At 29.4% G+C, this 13,625-nt stretch overlaps 1 protein-coding gene across 1 annotated transcript; it reads right to left on the minus strand.

The window, feature by feature from the left end:
• Nucleotides 1–332: 332 nt before the first annotated feature.
• Nucleotides 333–2,468, minus strand: LOC137814545 (uncharacterized). Its single transcript, XM_068617341.2, has 4 exons — nucleotides 1,855–2,468; nucleotides 937–1,047; nucleotides 750–830; nucleotides 333–658 (listed from the first exon to the last, which is right to left on the minus strand). Exons 1-4 carry the CDS (start codon nucleotides 2,089–2,091, stop codon nucleotides 584–586), a joined length of 504 nt encoding a protein of 167 aa, XP_068473442.1. The 5' UTR covers nucleotides 2,092–2,468; the 3' UTR covers nucleotides 333–583.
• Between the last annotated feature and the right edge of the window lie 11,157 nt (nucleotides 2,469–13,625).

Here is a 13,625-nt window from a genome sequence, read left to right on the forward strand (position 1 = left end):
TTAAAATTTTAACCTATTATATTTAAGTTGGGTATGTTAATTACAGTGATTCATGTTAAAAACTATGGTTTGAAAGAAAAGCAAGATGAAAAAAGTATATATCATGCTAAAAATCCTTAAAGCGTTGAAAACTAAGGAGAAAAAAAAAAGCTTTGAAGCTTGAACCATAAATGATGAGAAGGTTTTCCCGTGAATGAGACGGGTAATGGCATCTGCATGAAAAAACTGATCCACTGTGAGGGAATAATGGTAAATCATTATTGGACTAACAATATGAAACACATAGCAGGTCTTTGTTGGAACAAAAATTCAAATTACATGAATAAATGAAATTAAGGAGAAGAAAGCAAAGTGAATTGAAGGGTAAAAAATGACAAGAAAATGCAAGTATTTAGTTACAAGCCTGCCTGTTTGTAGGGTAGTATATCCCTCCCTAAATTAGCTGATTATCCATCAAATGCTAGTTAACACAAACTTGACCACAAAATTACAAAGCACAAAACACCCCATACATATGAAAATATACTATGTCATCTTTAATATACCACACGAAGCTAATCAGAGTCATTAGCAGTTGGCTAAATCATTGCATCGAATCTACGTTCTTGCTCAGCTCCTCCAGCTTCTTCATCCTCAATCTTTCACTTTCACTCACCAACTGAACAAAACAACAATATCTCACGTTACAATACCACAAAATTATCATCTATTCAAACCCAAATGCAAATCACTCGCAACATCACACTAACCTCCATTAACTTGGTGATTAGCTGTACTTTTTCCCTGTTCTTTTCATTAAAAGATTCAAGAGCGTCTTTGTATTCTTTCTCCTGAAAAACATTAGGAACCAGATTTCAATGCTGTCCTCAATCAAATCTCACTTCCCGTATAATTCAACGACTATAAATGGTTTCTGAGAAATTCAATTATGTTCACCTTCTTCTGGCAGGCATGACCTAGTGGCTTTAATTCTTTGTTTACGGAATCGATCCTTTTTCGAACAAGTGCAACTTCTTTCCTCATTGGATCTGCCAGAGCTTCCAGTTCCTGATATTCCACAAATTAAACAAAGTTTGGGATTATTCAATTACACATCAATTTGCGTATAAATGACAAAATTGTAAAAGCTATAAACGAATAATAAATAACTATACCAACTTTCAGCATGAATTATTATTGTCAGTTGTTTATTAAAACAAATATTAAAAAAAATTGATATAGTGCTCAAGGAACACAGTGGCCAAAGAAATCGTAGAAAGAAAATATATGAAATATTTTTTTTCATAGCCCGACACGGCTATCTGACAAGAATATATTCAAGGGAACAACAAAGTTCAAATTTTGAATTCTTTTCCTCAAAAAACACATCGGAAAATAAAAAAGAGAACGTTTTGGGGCTGAAAACCCACTTTGTCGTGAACAAAAACAACAGATCGGGCATGTCCAAGAGCTCTAGATGTTCTCCAAGCCTCTGTTATTCTCCTTGTTACAACATAACTCGATTTAATACAAAAATCACCCAAAAATATGAAAAAGACCAAAGCTGTTTCGCTCAAGTGCTTCTTGACTTGATAAATAAACCAACACAACCTCGTTAAAAACACAATTTTCCCATGCAAGGCTGTAGCAAAATTGTTGCTAAAAGGCCACAAATACTGTTCTGTTTTAAGTCCTGAATTGATTCTTGGTACCTTGGCTAGGTCAAAATTGTTTAAAAAAAGCAAGATTTTTAAGGAGATAAGGGGTTCAGATGAGTTATGAACAAACAAAACAAGGTTACCCAGTTAAGTAAAACTGAAAATTGAGAAAAAAGGTAGTAATTTGGAAAAGAGATGGTGTGAGAGGGTGAGATACCTCACGAATGGTGGCAAGACGCTTGGTTTCTTCCTCAACACGACCCAACTGAAGCTGAACCTTTTCTCTGACCTCCATCTTCTTCCTTTCAATCTCTTCCTCCTTGGCCCTGAAGGTGGAGAGAGCAGACCTGGACATCTCCTCATCTTCCTTCGACAAATGGCTGCTGAAGCTTAGGCTCCCCGAATTCTGCACTACCAACTGGTTGTTGTTGTTGCTCTGTTGCTCACTCTGCATCCTGTCCAACTCTAAACACAAACCTTTCTTCTTCCTTCAAAATTTTCTCTGCGTTATCCCTTTCTTTCCTCTTTCCTCTCTCTCTCTCTCTCTCTCTGGCTGCTCTTTTTCTTTTCTGCTTTCTCTTTTTTGTTTTTGTGCTTTGTTGGCCTAGAAATGATGAGGTTGCAGAGGTGTGGTGCTTCCCCTGTTGCGAGTGCGCGTCTTATGTAGTAGAGTGGAATGTTATCTGGGAGGGTTGCCCTTTGTTTAAGGCCTTTCTGGCGTCAAACCTCCTCACCTTACCCCTTTTGCCTTTATGGACCAAACATTTACTTTCAATTTCTAAATTAATGCAAAATCTCCAACGTTCGTATCTGGATAACAAATAAAATATCAAATGAATTTAATTTCTACAACAATCATTTTAACTTTTACAACAACCCAAACCATGTTCAATCAAATTATTCTCCTTTCAACAGTAACTATTTTTTACGGACACAGTACACGTTATTTATATTATTTTTACAAACAGTTTTTTATGCTTTTCTATCACATCATACATTTCTTACTCTATTGTTTTTATTTTGTCGTTAAAATTTAGAAACACCTGTCACCTTTGGTCTTTTCTTCGTAGCTAAACAAAGCATGATAATAAAATATTACTGAAGGATTTGTGGGTGACCTGTTCCAACTTACTCTCTTTCGTCACAGCTTGGCCTACCCTTTTGAAACCCCAAATAAACATGACAAAGAAAAAAATAAAAAAAGACAAAGATTACAAAAGCAGAAGCTGATCCGGCCCAACTGCCAGACAATCACTGATGATAAAGAGGAAGTGCTCTTCAACTTTACTGAAACAAAGATTGTTGCCTTTGCTTTGGTTTATTTATATCAATCAATTAATCCCTCACCTCACCAATCTCAAATACTACTACAATAGTAGAACTGAACAACCTTGGAGTTTGAGCATGGACTTCCTTCTCACACATTCTTTCTAGAAATCACTTCAAATTTCTTCCTCAACATAAATGCACAAGTTGCTGTCAATTTATTTTAACAAAATGGCTACACAACCTGCACTAATCTTTCCTTCATGCCCTGTCACTTCCTTATACAAGGTGGAACATTTCATGCATCTCTCATGCCTATGCTAATAATTCTTTATTATCTATAATCACAGGTAACATCAAAATTATTAATTTTTCTTTTCACCCCTTAAATTGTTAACAATAAAGTTTATTATGTTTATCATTCACAATAAAATCCTGTGTCCTAAATCCAGCTTTTAAGAATGTTGAATATTCGTAAGAAAAAAACATCTCTATTATTTTTCAGGTATGGTTTGAGTCAATTGAACCCAAATCATAAGCGGCACAATAATATATATGAGTGAATTTGACTTTCTCTAAATAAACATTCAAAGAAAAAAGGGAATTCAAACCTTAGTTGTTTTTTTTTTCTCAACTGTGACGGTACATGTAAAGAAATGGTTCCCTACATGAGTAAAAAAAGTATGAAGATTGACAACAATATCGTACTTCAAGACTTGCTCCATTACATTCTTTTTAAATTGCTATTGTTTGACCATTAATGTTTCATGACAACTACTTTTCCTCTAACAAAAGGTTTTAAATTTGTAACTGTTGCGAGTATTCTTTCTCAATTGGCGGCACCCGGCATCGATTATACTTTTATGATTCTTCTTTGTTTTCTCAATCGCCATGTTGCTTGCAAGATGTTACTGCAACCAAGTGGATAATATTTTTGGAGCGGCTACCAATTTCAACACCAATTTCTTGCAAGAGATAAACTAAGAAAGTAAAGTAAGTCAGAGTTTTTTTATTGTGAGAATCCATAAACTTATTTTAAATATATATAGAAAAAATGGTAGTATATACAATTTAAACAATATTCCTGAATATATGTGATTGAATTTGTCTGTGAGGGTAAGTGTTGTCACAGAGAAGAGATTGAGAAATCTCTTACAGCCAGAATTTTTGTTGACAGCGCAGTAACCAGTTCTTACAGCGACGAGGTTGCTTTCGAGTGTTTCTCGTTTTCTGCTCTGATGTGTTCACATGTGAAATGCATGTGAGCGGAAAAGGATCTGTGTTCATAGATAAGGTTTTGTATTGTTATCTGTTTGGGTTGGTAAACTGAAATTTTCAACTAACTCTGTCCTTCTCTCTTTTCACTCATTCATGTGGCGTCTACTGGTCGAGAAAATTCAGAAAGAGATTAACTGCATTACAAAAGTATGATGAGTTGCATAAGCGTGTGCATGAGAATGAGATAGCTCTATATATCTTCAATTTCAAGCAATCTTCGCCAGGTTTACAATGCAATATTTCTGTAAGTATGGTTACAGACTGAGCCTGAAAATTGCATGGTGTTCAAAACTCGAGATGTGATTGTTAGTGTCAATAACTACATTCAAAGATTATTCATTTTGAAGTTTGATTACTTTATAACTTTTTGCTTAAAAGAACATCTTACTGTATATATTATGAGTTATATTTGGCATTCACAGAAATAAACTATATGTTGATATATAGTAGAGATATTTTTTTATCTTTTCCTACTATTTAAACTAATATTCAATCAAATTAATAAAATAAAACTATAATACATTACCAATATATCTTACAGTTTTTCACAAGTAGTTATAAAATCTTTTTATGTATTTATTTGATCATTATTTTTTATCAGCAAAAAAATTAATTAAATATAATATGAAATACATAGAAAGGTACTTCAACTCTTATATAAAAGAGGTCATACTATTCAGACTTCCTACCTATATTGTCATAGACACCAACAATTACAAATAATACATAACGTTTTGTGCTATATGACAACCTAAAGATATCATCATTAGTTTCCTCACATATTTGCTACAAGAATTTACACTATTATGTATTTCAATATTTGATGTGATGTTATACTCTACCCGTTGTCAATGGCGGACTTCTTTGATTGTTTTTGAGATAAGAAATTGTGGGTAGTTTGGGATAAGTTGAAGAGTGGGGCTCTATCTTTTTTTTTTCTTTTTTTTTTTGGTATAGGAATTGAGTCACGTCTTAAATGATCCATATTTATTTATTGTTTCTTGCTGGTAAAAAAAATATAACAACAACAAATTATCATATATCTAGGATTATGTCAAAAAAAAGTTCATACCTAAAGTTTAATCATGATATTTTTATAATTATTTCAATCTAAAAGTAGAAGTATAAATATTTTTTGTTTAAAAAACCTACATATACAATTTTTTATTCCATTCTAGTGACATCTTTTCTTTTTATATTCTCGTTCATTATTATGAAATGATGAATTGAGTTTCTATAATATTTTGAATAATAACTTTTTTTTATCAATAAATAATAAATTAGATAAATTGAGATATTTAAGGAAGAAATTATCACACATAAACCCACAAAAAATCAAGGCTAAAAAATTCATATTGATCCTCATGACAAAAGCTCACACTAACGTACATTTACCACGTTCCTACCAAAAAATCTTAGCTTTAACCCACACACAAAAGTCATCAACATAAGATAATTAACAACTCAAGATAGTGATCCATTTTTCCCATTAGGTGGCTGCCATCAATATTTTGGATGATAATAAAGTATTTTCTCTCTAGCAACACCTACCTAATATTTGGGAAATTCTTTTCCTAACTCGTACGTGTTTTAGTTAGTCTTATTGTAACCGGTTTTCTGAAATTATGTGTACGAATATCCTAACCATTTTTTTAGTCTTACTTCTATTTGTCTAAATCTTATACAAACTAACTCAAGTGCATCAAAAGCATGTCTTTCTTACACAAATATGATTCTCTCGATGGAAAGTTATCTTTCCCTTTATTCTTGTTGTTTACTAGATTTGGTTATTTAGGAATTATAATTGATGATTGGGTTTTTGTTACATCTTGTTACAGAACCATGATAAAAATAATCTCGCTAATAAAGTAATTCAAATATTTATATCTATATCGAAATACAATAAATCTAATTATAAAATTATATGTACAAATTTTCATATGTTTTGGAAACAACAAAATCTCGATATTTTGATATTTCGTAAAATGGTTTAGCTTTTTAAAAAAAAAACAATTCTTAGAATTGAGAAAAATATAAAAAAAACTAATAAAACCAAAATTCTCTTAAACGAATATTTCTAATAATGTGAGTATTTTAGGGTATTTCACGAGACATTCAATAATCTTTCTTGTCATTGTAGTTAACAAAACATTTATATTCCACATACAATTTCTTTTGATTAGTAATATCTTTTTTGTTTAAATTTCTTTAGTCACAACTCTTTACACTACTACTTTTTTATCAGCAATTAGTTTTTTAACTGTATATAATTTGCATAAGAAAAAATAATGTTTCAAATTAAACTTACAATTAAATTTTCTTTCGAAAAAACAATCTGGTAGTAATTTATGCATCACCTATTGTAAAAACCACGTATTCAATATTATAACTAGAAAGCTATTAATAAATACCACAAACACAGTAGTGCAATACCCTATTAGTTTTCATTTTTTTAATCTTTTTTCTTATCGTTTCAAATTAATAAGAGGAAGAAATGAAAGAAAAGAAAGAATAAACAAATTTGAATAGATTGTTAATTAAATTGTTTCGGGGGAAAGAAATAGAAAAAAAAAGTATGTGTATTTAAAAAAGAGTTATTTATTCCTATTTTCATTTATCTCATTCACATTTCTCTTTCTTCTCTCTACGAACATGAAATGTCTTCTGATAATTGAAACAAAGGAAATAGTATAGAATGAAAAATATATATAAACTGAGTAAAGGTTCCATCGATGGAAAGTGATATGTATATATATCCAGCTTTTACTTTAAAGTAACATGCGCCGAAAAACACTGACAAAGTTAGGTTATAGATTTAATTTGTTAAAATGATAGTATATAACGTCATCACTATTATCATCATCATCATATATATTATTATTATTATTATTATTATTATTATTATTGTTATTATTATATTTGTCCTCCATATTTGATTTACTATTGCGGCCATTATATGGTGGTGATATTGCCATGAGAATGCTCTTTTGTTATTTTGGTGGAGCCATGGCAATGTCAGAAATCAGAATGATGCAAATCACTGTTGGTATAATAACTGACAACTGTTTTGTTAAATATCATAATGCAGTCATTAATTTGTTCTCGTTACTGCTTGCTTCTTCATCCCATTATGCTGCTATTGTTGCCATCACCTCCTCACTCCCATAACTACATTATTCTACTAAATTGTTTAAAAAGCTAAGATAAATCTGTTAAAACTTACACACGCACCAAGTTGTTTGAAATACAATCTTGATTCACTTAAGTTTTATTTGGATGGGAGACACTAGAAAAAAAAAGTTAAATTGTTCAGAATATGAGAAAGTGAAAAACTAGGAAAAAGTTTAAAAACAATTTAATTGATATGATATAATAATTTGTATATATATTAATAATATTTTGAGAAAATAATGTGTAGAATAAGCTTGTTTTTTTTAAATAATAACGAAAGAGGATGCATCAAAACCCTAATCATGTTCATCTTTTGATAAGACTCTTTGCTATAATACCTTGAGTTTAGAAGGCTGGGTTAGATAATCAGAAATATATTGATTGTCCAAATTATTCAAACAAAGAAAAAAAAAATCAAAACATTTAAAATTCTCAAAGCCAAATCTATAGCTAGTATAGCATATATGATCAAAATCATCATCTTGACAACCACAAAGAAACAAAAATGCTCGAACCCATCTCAACAAATATCATTAAATACATGTCAGGGACTTAAAGTAACAAATAAATAAACAATAATTAAACCAAATAAAATATTATTAACAGTCCACACTATTATATTAAATCAAGATTAACCTTAGAAATCGTGTTAATTGAGGTCTTCTTCAAATGATACCCTTATTCAACTTTATAAATATGTTGGCTCTATAAATATCTTGACGCCACCACATTTTTTTTTTTTGACGCCACCACGTAAAATTTATTTTTCTATATATAGTATCAAATTCTTCAATCACCAAATATTGATTTTAACGTTGAAGAATTTTTTACATATATTTTCTTCATTTCCAAATGAAAACAAGTATGATAATTAGATCAACAAAATAAAGACAGATATACCTTTTAAGTTTCACAAATAATATATGTAGGCTAAAATCGAGAGCTATGTATAAGAAATAACCGAGAGATTATGCCAAAAAATGTATAAAAGAATAAAGCTAAAATATATATTATTATTATAACAAGACCCAATTAGATAAAAGTTTGTGTTAGGGGGTGCGTAAATAATAAAACGGTGTAGAAAGAAAGAAAGTCCAAAGGTAAAGTGTAAACCCATTAAGAAAACTGTATAAATAGGAGGTCAACACAAGAGGTAAGCCGAGAGCATCCAGTCCGAGGAGAAGACGAGAGCATCCAGCCCCAAGAATAGACGAGAGAGCATTCAGTCCGAGGAGAAACCAAGAGTATCCAGCCCAAGGAATAGTCGAGAGAGTCTAGCCCAAGGAGAAACCGAGAGAGCCCAACCTGAGGAGTAACTTAGAGAAGTTCAAGATTGGAAGATCCATGAAAGAAGTTAGTTTTGTCAACTTGTTCCAATGTTCCCGGTCATTGTTGTAAGAAAAATATATATTTTATTGTGATTATTGTTATTTTAATCTTTGAAAATATAAGGTGTCATTAATTTAATTTATAAAAATATAACAAATTTAAAATGAAAGATCTAAAGTTAGTTCTTTCATTACTGGCATTCTGGTAGGTTAAATAAATCATTTTGTGTGAAAAATACCTTTAGTTGTAATATTTTAAAATTTAAAAATAGATCATAGAATATATAGGACATTCTAATGAACGTCTCTAAACTTTAAACGTCTAAAAACTGTAACTAAAATTAAAGATTTAGTCAGATACAAGACAAATTGTTGTATGCGAAGTGTTTTTTCAATGGTAGAGTTCTCTCTTCCTTCTCCTTTTGTTTATCATTCGACACATAAACAATATATATAATATTGTACTGAAAATACATAAGCCAACGAAATCCTTCTTGCTGAAAGTAATAAGACAGATTACATAAAATAATAATAATAATTAAGCCAAATAGTTTTAGTTATAATATTTTATGGTTCCTGCAACTATATCAATTCACATGATTATCTTCACGTACTTTTTGTTTAAAGATTTTGTAAACACAGCTAGTAATTTTGATGAATAATAACTTTATGTTTTCATTGTAATTAATAATACTTACAAATTAAGATAAGGTATAATTGAATTGGTTTAGATTGAGCAAGTAGGCAAATTTTGTGTAAACTGTACTACCTTTTTTCTATTAAGTTGTTTGTATAAAAAGTATTACTAGCAAACAAAACAGTAATTTTCAATTTTAGAAGCAAAGTTATCGTAAACCCAAAAACAAAACTATAAACTTACAACCTAACTTTGTTTGGAAGTTAGAAGAGAATGACCAAGTCACGATTTCACGGGTATATGAATACGCGAATGAGTCTAACGTTTGAGCTGAAGGAGAGCATAGAAAGAAGAACACACAGGTTTAGTATTAGTATTAGTGTATTCCTCAACAAAAATTAAGGAAGACGTGAAGGTTAAGGCAACGTTGTTGTGTTGTAAACTTTTGACAAGTATTGCACCCTTTCTTCTTTCTTTCCAATTCTCATATCATATTGGTCTCCAAACACAGAATAATCCTTATTCTTTTTTTCACTTTTATTTTGAATTATTTTTAGTTTTGTTTTTCTTTTGCCATGATTGAATCATGTCTACTTTAGATCTTTGTAATTTTGGTATATAGAACTTTACACGTCCAAAACCAATATTAATCACACTCCTCATCAATCTCTTAACTCTCTTTCTTTCTCGAGGTTGGCGTGGGGGACCATTAACGTACTCTTTTTCTTTTCCAACACGAAATTCTTAAATGAGAAAACAAAAACATAGAACAAGGAATCTTCAAGTAGAGACCACTTCTCTCATGGTGGATGCCCAAACACTAGTTTGGATCATGGGATATTTCAGCTAAATAAATTTAATTTATTTAATTTATTAATTAGCCACTAAAGTAGAAAAAGTTTACCACCAACCCACCAATAATGAAGAAAGCAAAATATTGAGGCTATTAAACACCTAATGCCTACGTAAGCAATTTTTATTCTTTAAAAAAGAGCGCGCGCGTTTTTATATTTCTCTACAAAGGAATCAATTTGGATTCTTTTATACATTCAATAGTGTTAACATTAAATCATTTTAATTACTCGTATTTTACATCACATCACCTTTCTCAGAAACCATGTCTTGTAGTTTCAAAAATTGCAGACGATCCATTTTTAGTATTATTATAACTTTGAATATCGGCGATGAATATGACTACATAAACAATCTTTAGGACTAGGATTAAGGAGATAAAAAAAACTTTTATTTATGCTCTTTATCGTTAAAAAATCCATTTTCATTTTCTTAGACTCAGTATGGAAAACAAATTCCAACAAACGTATATATATAGAAGAAAATGAGGTAAAAATATTTTTTTAATAAATTATAAATAACTTACATACCTTAATTGTATAAAATTTTAAATATGAGAAGCTCTAAGAGGATTGGAATGAATAATTAATTGGTTTTTAACTTATATAAAATAAAATTATTTTCTTTTTTGTTCTAGGGTTATATTTTGAAAATTTTCTTTAAGCTATAAATAATTAAATATGTCATGCTCTAAGACTAGTGCTCATGTTAGAATTTTAACAAAAATGTAATTAATCATCATGTAGAGATGAGCCTCAAAGTTTTCAAATTCTCGATATAGTTGGCAGTTTAATAAATATGTATCAAAGGTTGATAATGATGAGTGGGTCTAGTTCAGGTTCTGTCAAAGAAAAAGTCTAATTCAGGTTTCATTTCAGCAACAGAAGAATGAAAACATGATGTTATCTCGATAGAGTTGAAAGCTAGAGGCCAAAACATAGAAATCCAAAATTAACTGGGATATTAAAAAGAAAAACATACAATGAATGCAGTTAATCATATTTAATTTATATAATATTGTTCTTATAACTGTATAATTAATTGATTTCTTTTCTTTGATTATATTCTCCTTTGTTTCACTTTGTCATCTAACATTTAAGCTTTTGATTCTTGGTTAAAAGTGCATTCATAAAAAGTTTTAAACGTTCAAAATATTTACTTGTGTAATAAATATTATAATAATATATTTTTATTTTAGTGATCGTAACTAGTATTGGATATCCGGATATTTTGAAATTTAAGATTAAATATTATTAGGTTTCTAAGAGTACAAATATTAAGTATCACAGTTTCGTTAAAACGCAAGAACAGAAAAGAAAGCACTGAATAATTTTACATTTAGTATATAGAGGTATGGAAGAAAGTGTGAAGGAGATGAAAGTATGAGTTTATGTGAGCCTTTCTTTCCACTCTGTATCACTGAGAAGCACACAAGAGTGTTGCTTTCCGTAGCCGTTGGGTTTTTGGATTTAGGTGGCTATTACGTTACGGCCATGACAACTGTTTTCGAAAGATTCTCTTCAGTTCACATATTTCTATTTTTCTTTTCTTTCCACTTTTTTTATCCATTATTATAATACTAGCTATAGCCTTGTACACTTGATCTTTATGCAGCCAAAATCCACCCATTTTAGACCATTGCACACTAAAGACAGAATATGATGAATTCTCCAGATTTTCACTAAAGACAGAATATGATGAATTCTCTAGAGTTTCACTAAAGACAGAATTTTAACCTAAATAGTACTGATTTTTACATGACAGTGAAGTTTGAGTTCGTAAAAATGTTGTGTGCAAGTGAGTTTTATTTTATTTTTTATATTATGAAACAATTAGATGCAATCTTGTATGTCATTTTAAAAGTATATGAAAGTTAAACATTTTAACTTTAGTTAAATGATATTAAAAAAATCATATCTTTAGTGTGTTTGAATTAAACTAATTCCTGAAACATAAATATTTCTCAAAAATAGATAAAATATCAAATACAATTTTCAATAAATTAAATAATATGATATAACATAACTAATTTGATATTTGGATTTCTTAACAGATTAGATTCAATATTCAACTTTTAAGTATAAGGTGGCAACTAAAGATATTATTTTACCTAAGAGTGAAAAGATGTTCAACTTGACCAGTCAAACTAGATGGTTAACCTACCAATCCCCATTGATTCACTTCATTTATAGCCCACCGAAGAATAACTCTAAACAAGTTAAGATATAATTTTTTTAAAAATATAATTTTATTTAAATTTACACTAAAAAAACAATAAAAATCAATTTTAAAGACTAAAAAAATAATTGGTTTCTAAATTAGTTTCTATTATTGTTAAATGGTTTTTAAATTGGTATCTGATTAGCTACTCTTTCTAAATAATTGGTAGTTAAAACCTTGATAGCTAATTAGATACCAATTTAGAAACGATTTAACAATAATAAAAAGTACTTTAGAAATCAACCTTTTTTTAATTTCTAAAATGGTCTCTAATTTAGTCACTATAGCAATTAATTATTTTTTTATTTCTAAATTTGATTTTTATTTCATGATTTTCTTGTAGTGCTTATCTTTAACATTAGTTAATAAAAGATTCAACATATATATAATTTTTTAACCTGGAATATATAAAACAAGAAATGAGTTATTGACAAAAAAGATACTTACCGTAACGATCTATATTTTTTATATAATCACATTACAACTTTCAATATTATTATTTTAATATATTTTTTTATATTATTTAATTCTAAACTTATTCTTTGTCATATATATTTATTTTTTAACTCATCGCATCAAAATATAGAACTTTCATGTCAAAATATCATTTTCCCTTACCATATTTTCAATGATTAGTCTCATCTATGTATGTGTTGGAAAAATACTGTTATGGTTTCACTAGTAATTTCAGTTGAAATGTTTGGGCTAATATTAGGCCCTATAATTCTTCAACATTCAACTCACCATTTGTTCTTTTGAAGAATGGAAACAAATCGGGTCTTTGGGTTGTACTTGCATTGTTTGAAATCTTCTTCCTCTCTTATTTAGTTCAAGCCTTTGTCTCTTCGTCTACTCTGTGGAAACAAAAATCTTCGTCACGACTCATTCTTTAGATAATTAACTAACTATTAAAAGATAAAAAAACAGATAAAATAGTTGATTCATCAATTTGTGGGTCTCTTATATTAACCATAACTTATTAAGTAAGTCAATAGTAAGATTCTTTTTCTATTTATAGTTCTGAATAATTAGTTAGACCGATGTATTGAAATCATGAAAACTAACCAATGTTAAGGGTCGTTTAGTGGATCTAAAAGATTGATTATATGACTCACCAAAACACAAAATAAAACTATATGAAATATTATATGAACAGTACAAGAGTATATACTTATACTTGAAATTGATTACAGTTAAAGCAATATTTTTAAGGAACAGAAAATATCATTTAGGATT

The sequence above is a fragment of the Phaseolus vulgaris genome, chromosome 1, assembly GCF_051622355.1.
Source record: "Phaseolus vulgaris cultivar YP4 chromosome 1, ASM5162235v1, whole genome shotgun sequence".
Lineage (NCBI taxonomy): Eukaryota > Viridiplantae > Streptophyta > Magnoliopsida > Fabales > Fabaceae > Phaseolus > Phaseolus vulgaris.

Coding starts and splice junctions, on each gene's coding strand:
- LOC137814545 (XM_068617341.2), bottom strand. CDS start 2,091: ATGCAGAGTGAGCAACAGAGCAACAACAACAACCAGTTGGTAGTGCAG. Junction 831..936: donor GTCATGCCTGCCAGAAGAAG/GTGAACATAATT, acceptor AATGTTTTTCAG/GAGAAAGAATACAAAGACGC. Junction 659..749: donor TAATCACCAAGTTAATGGAG/GTTAGTGTGATG, acceptor TGTTTTGTTCAG/TTGGTGAGTGAAAGTGAAAG.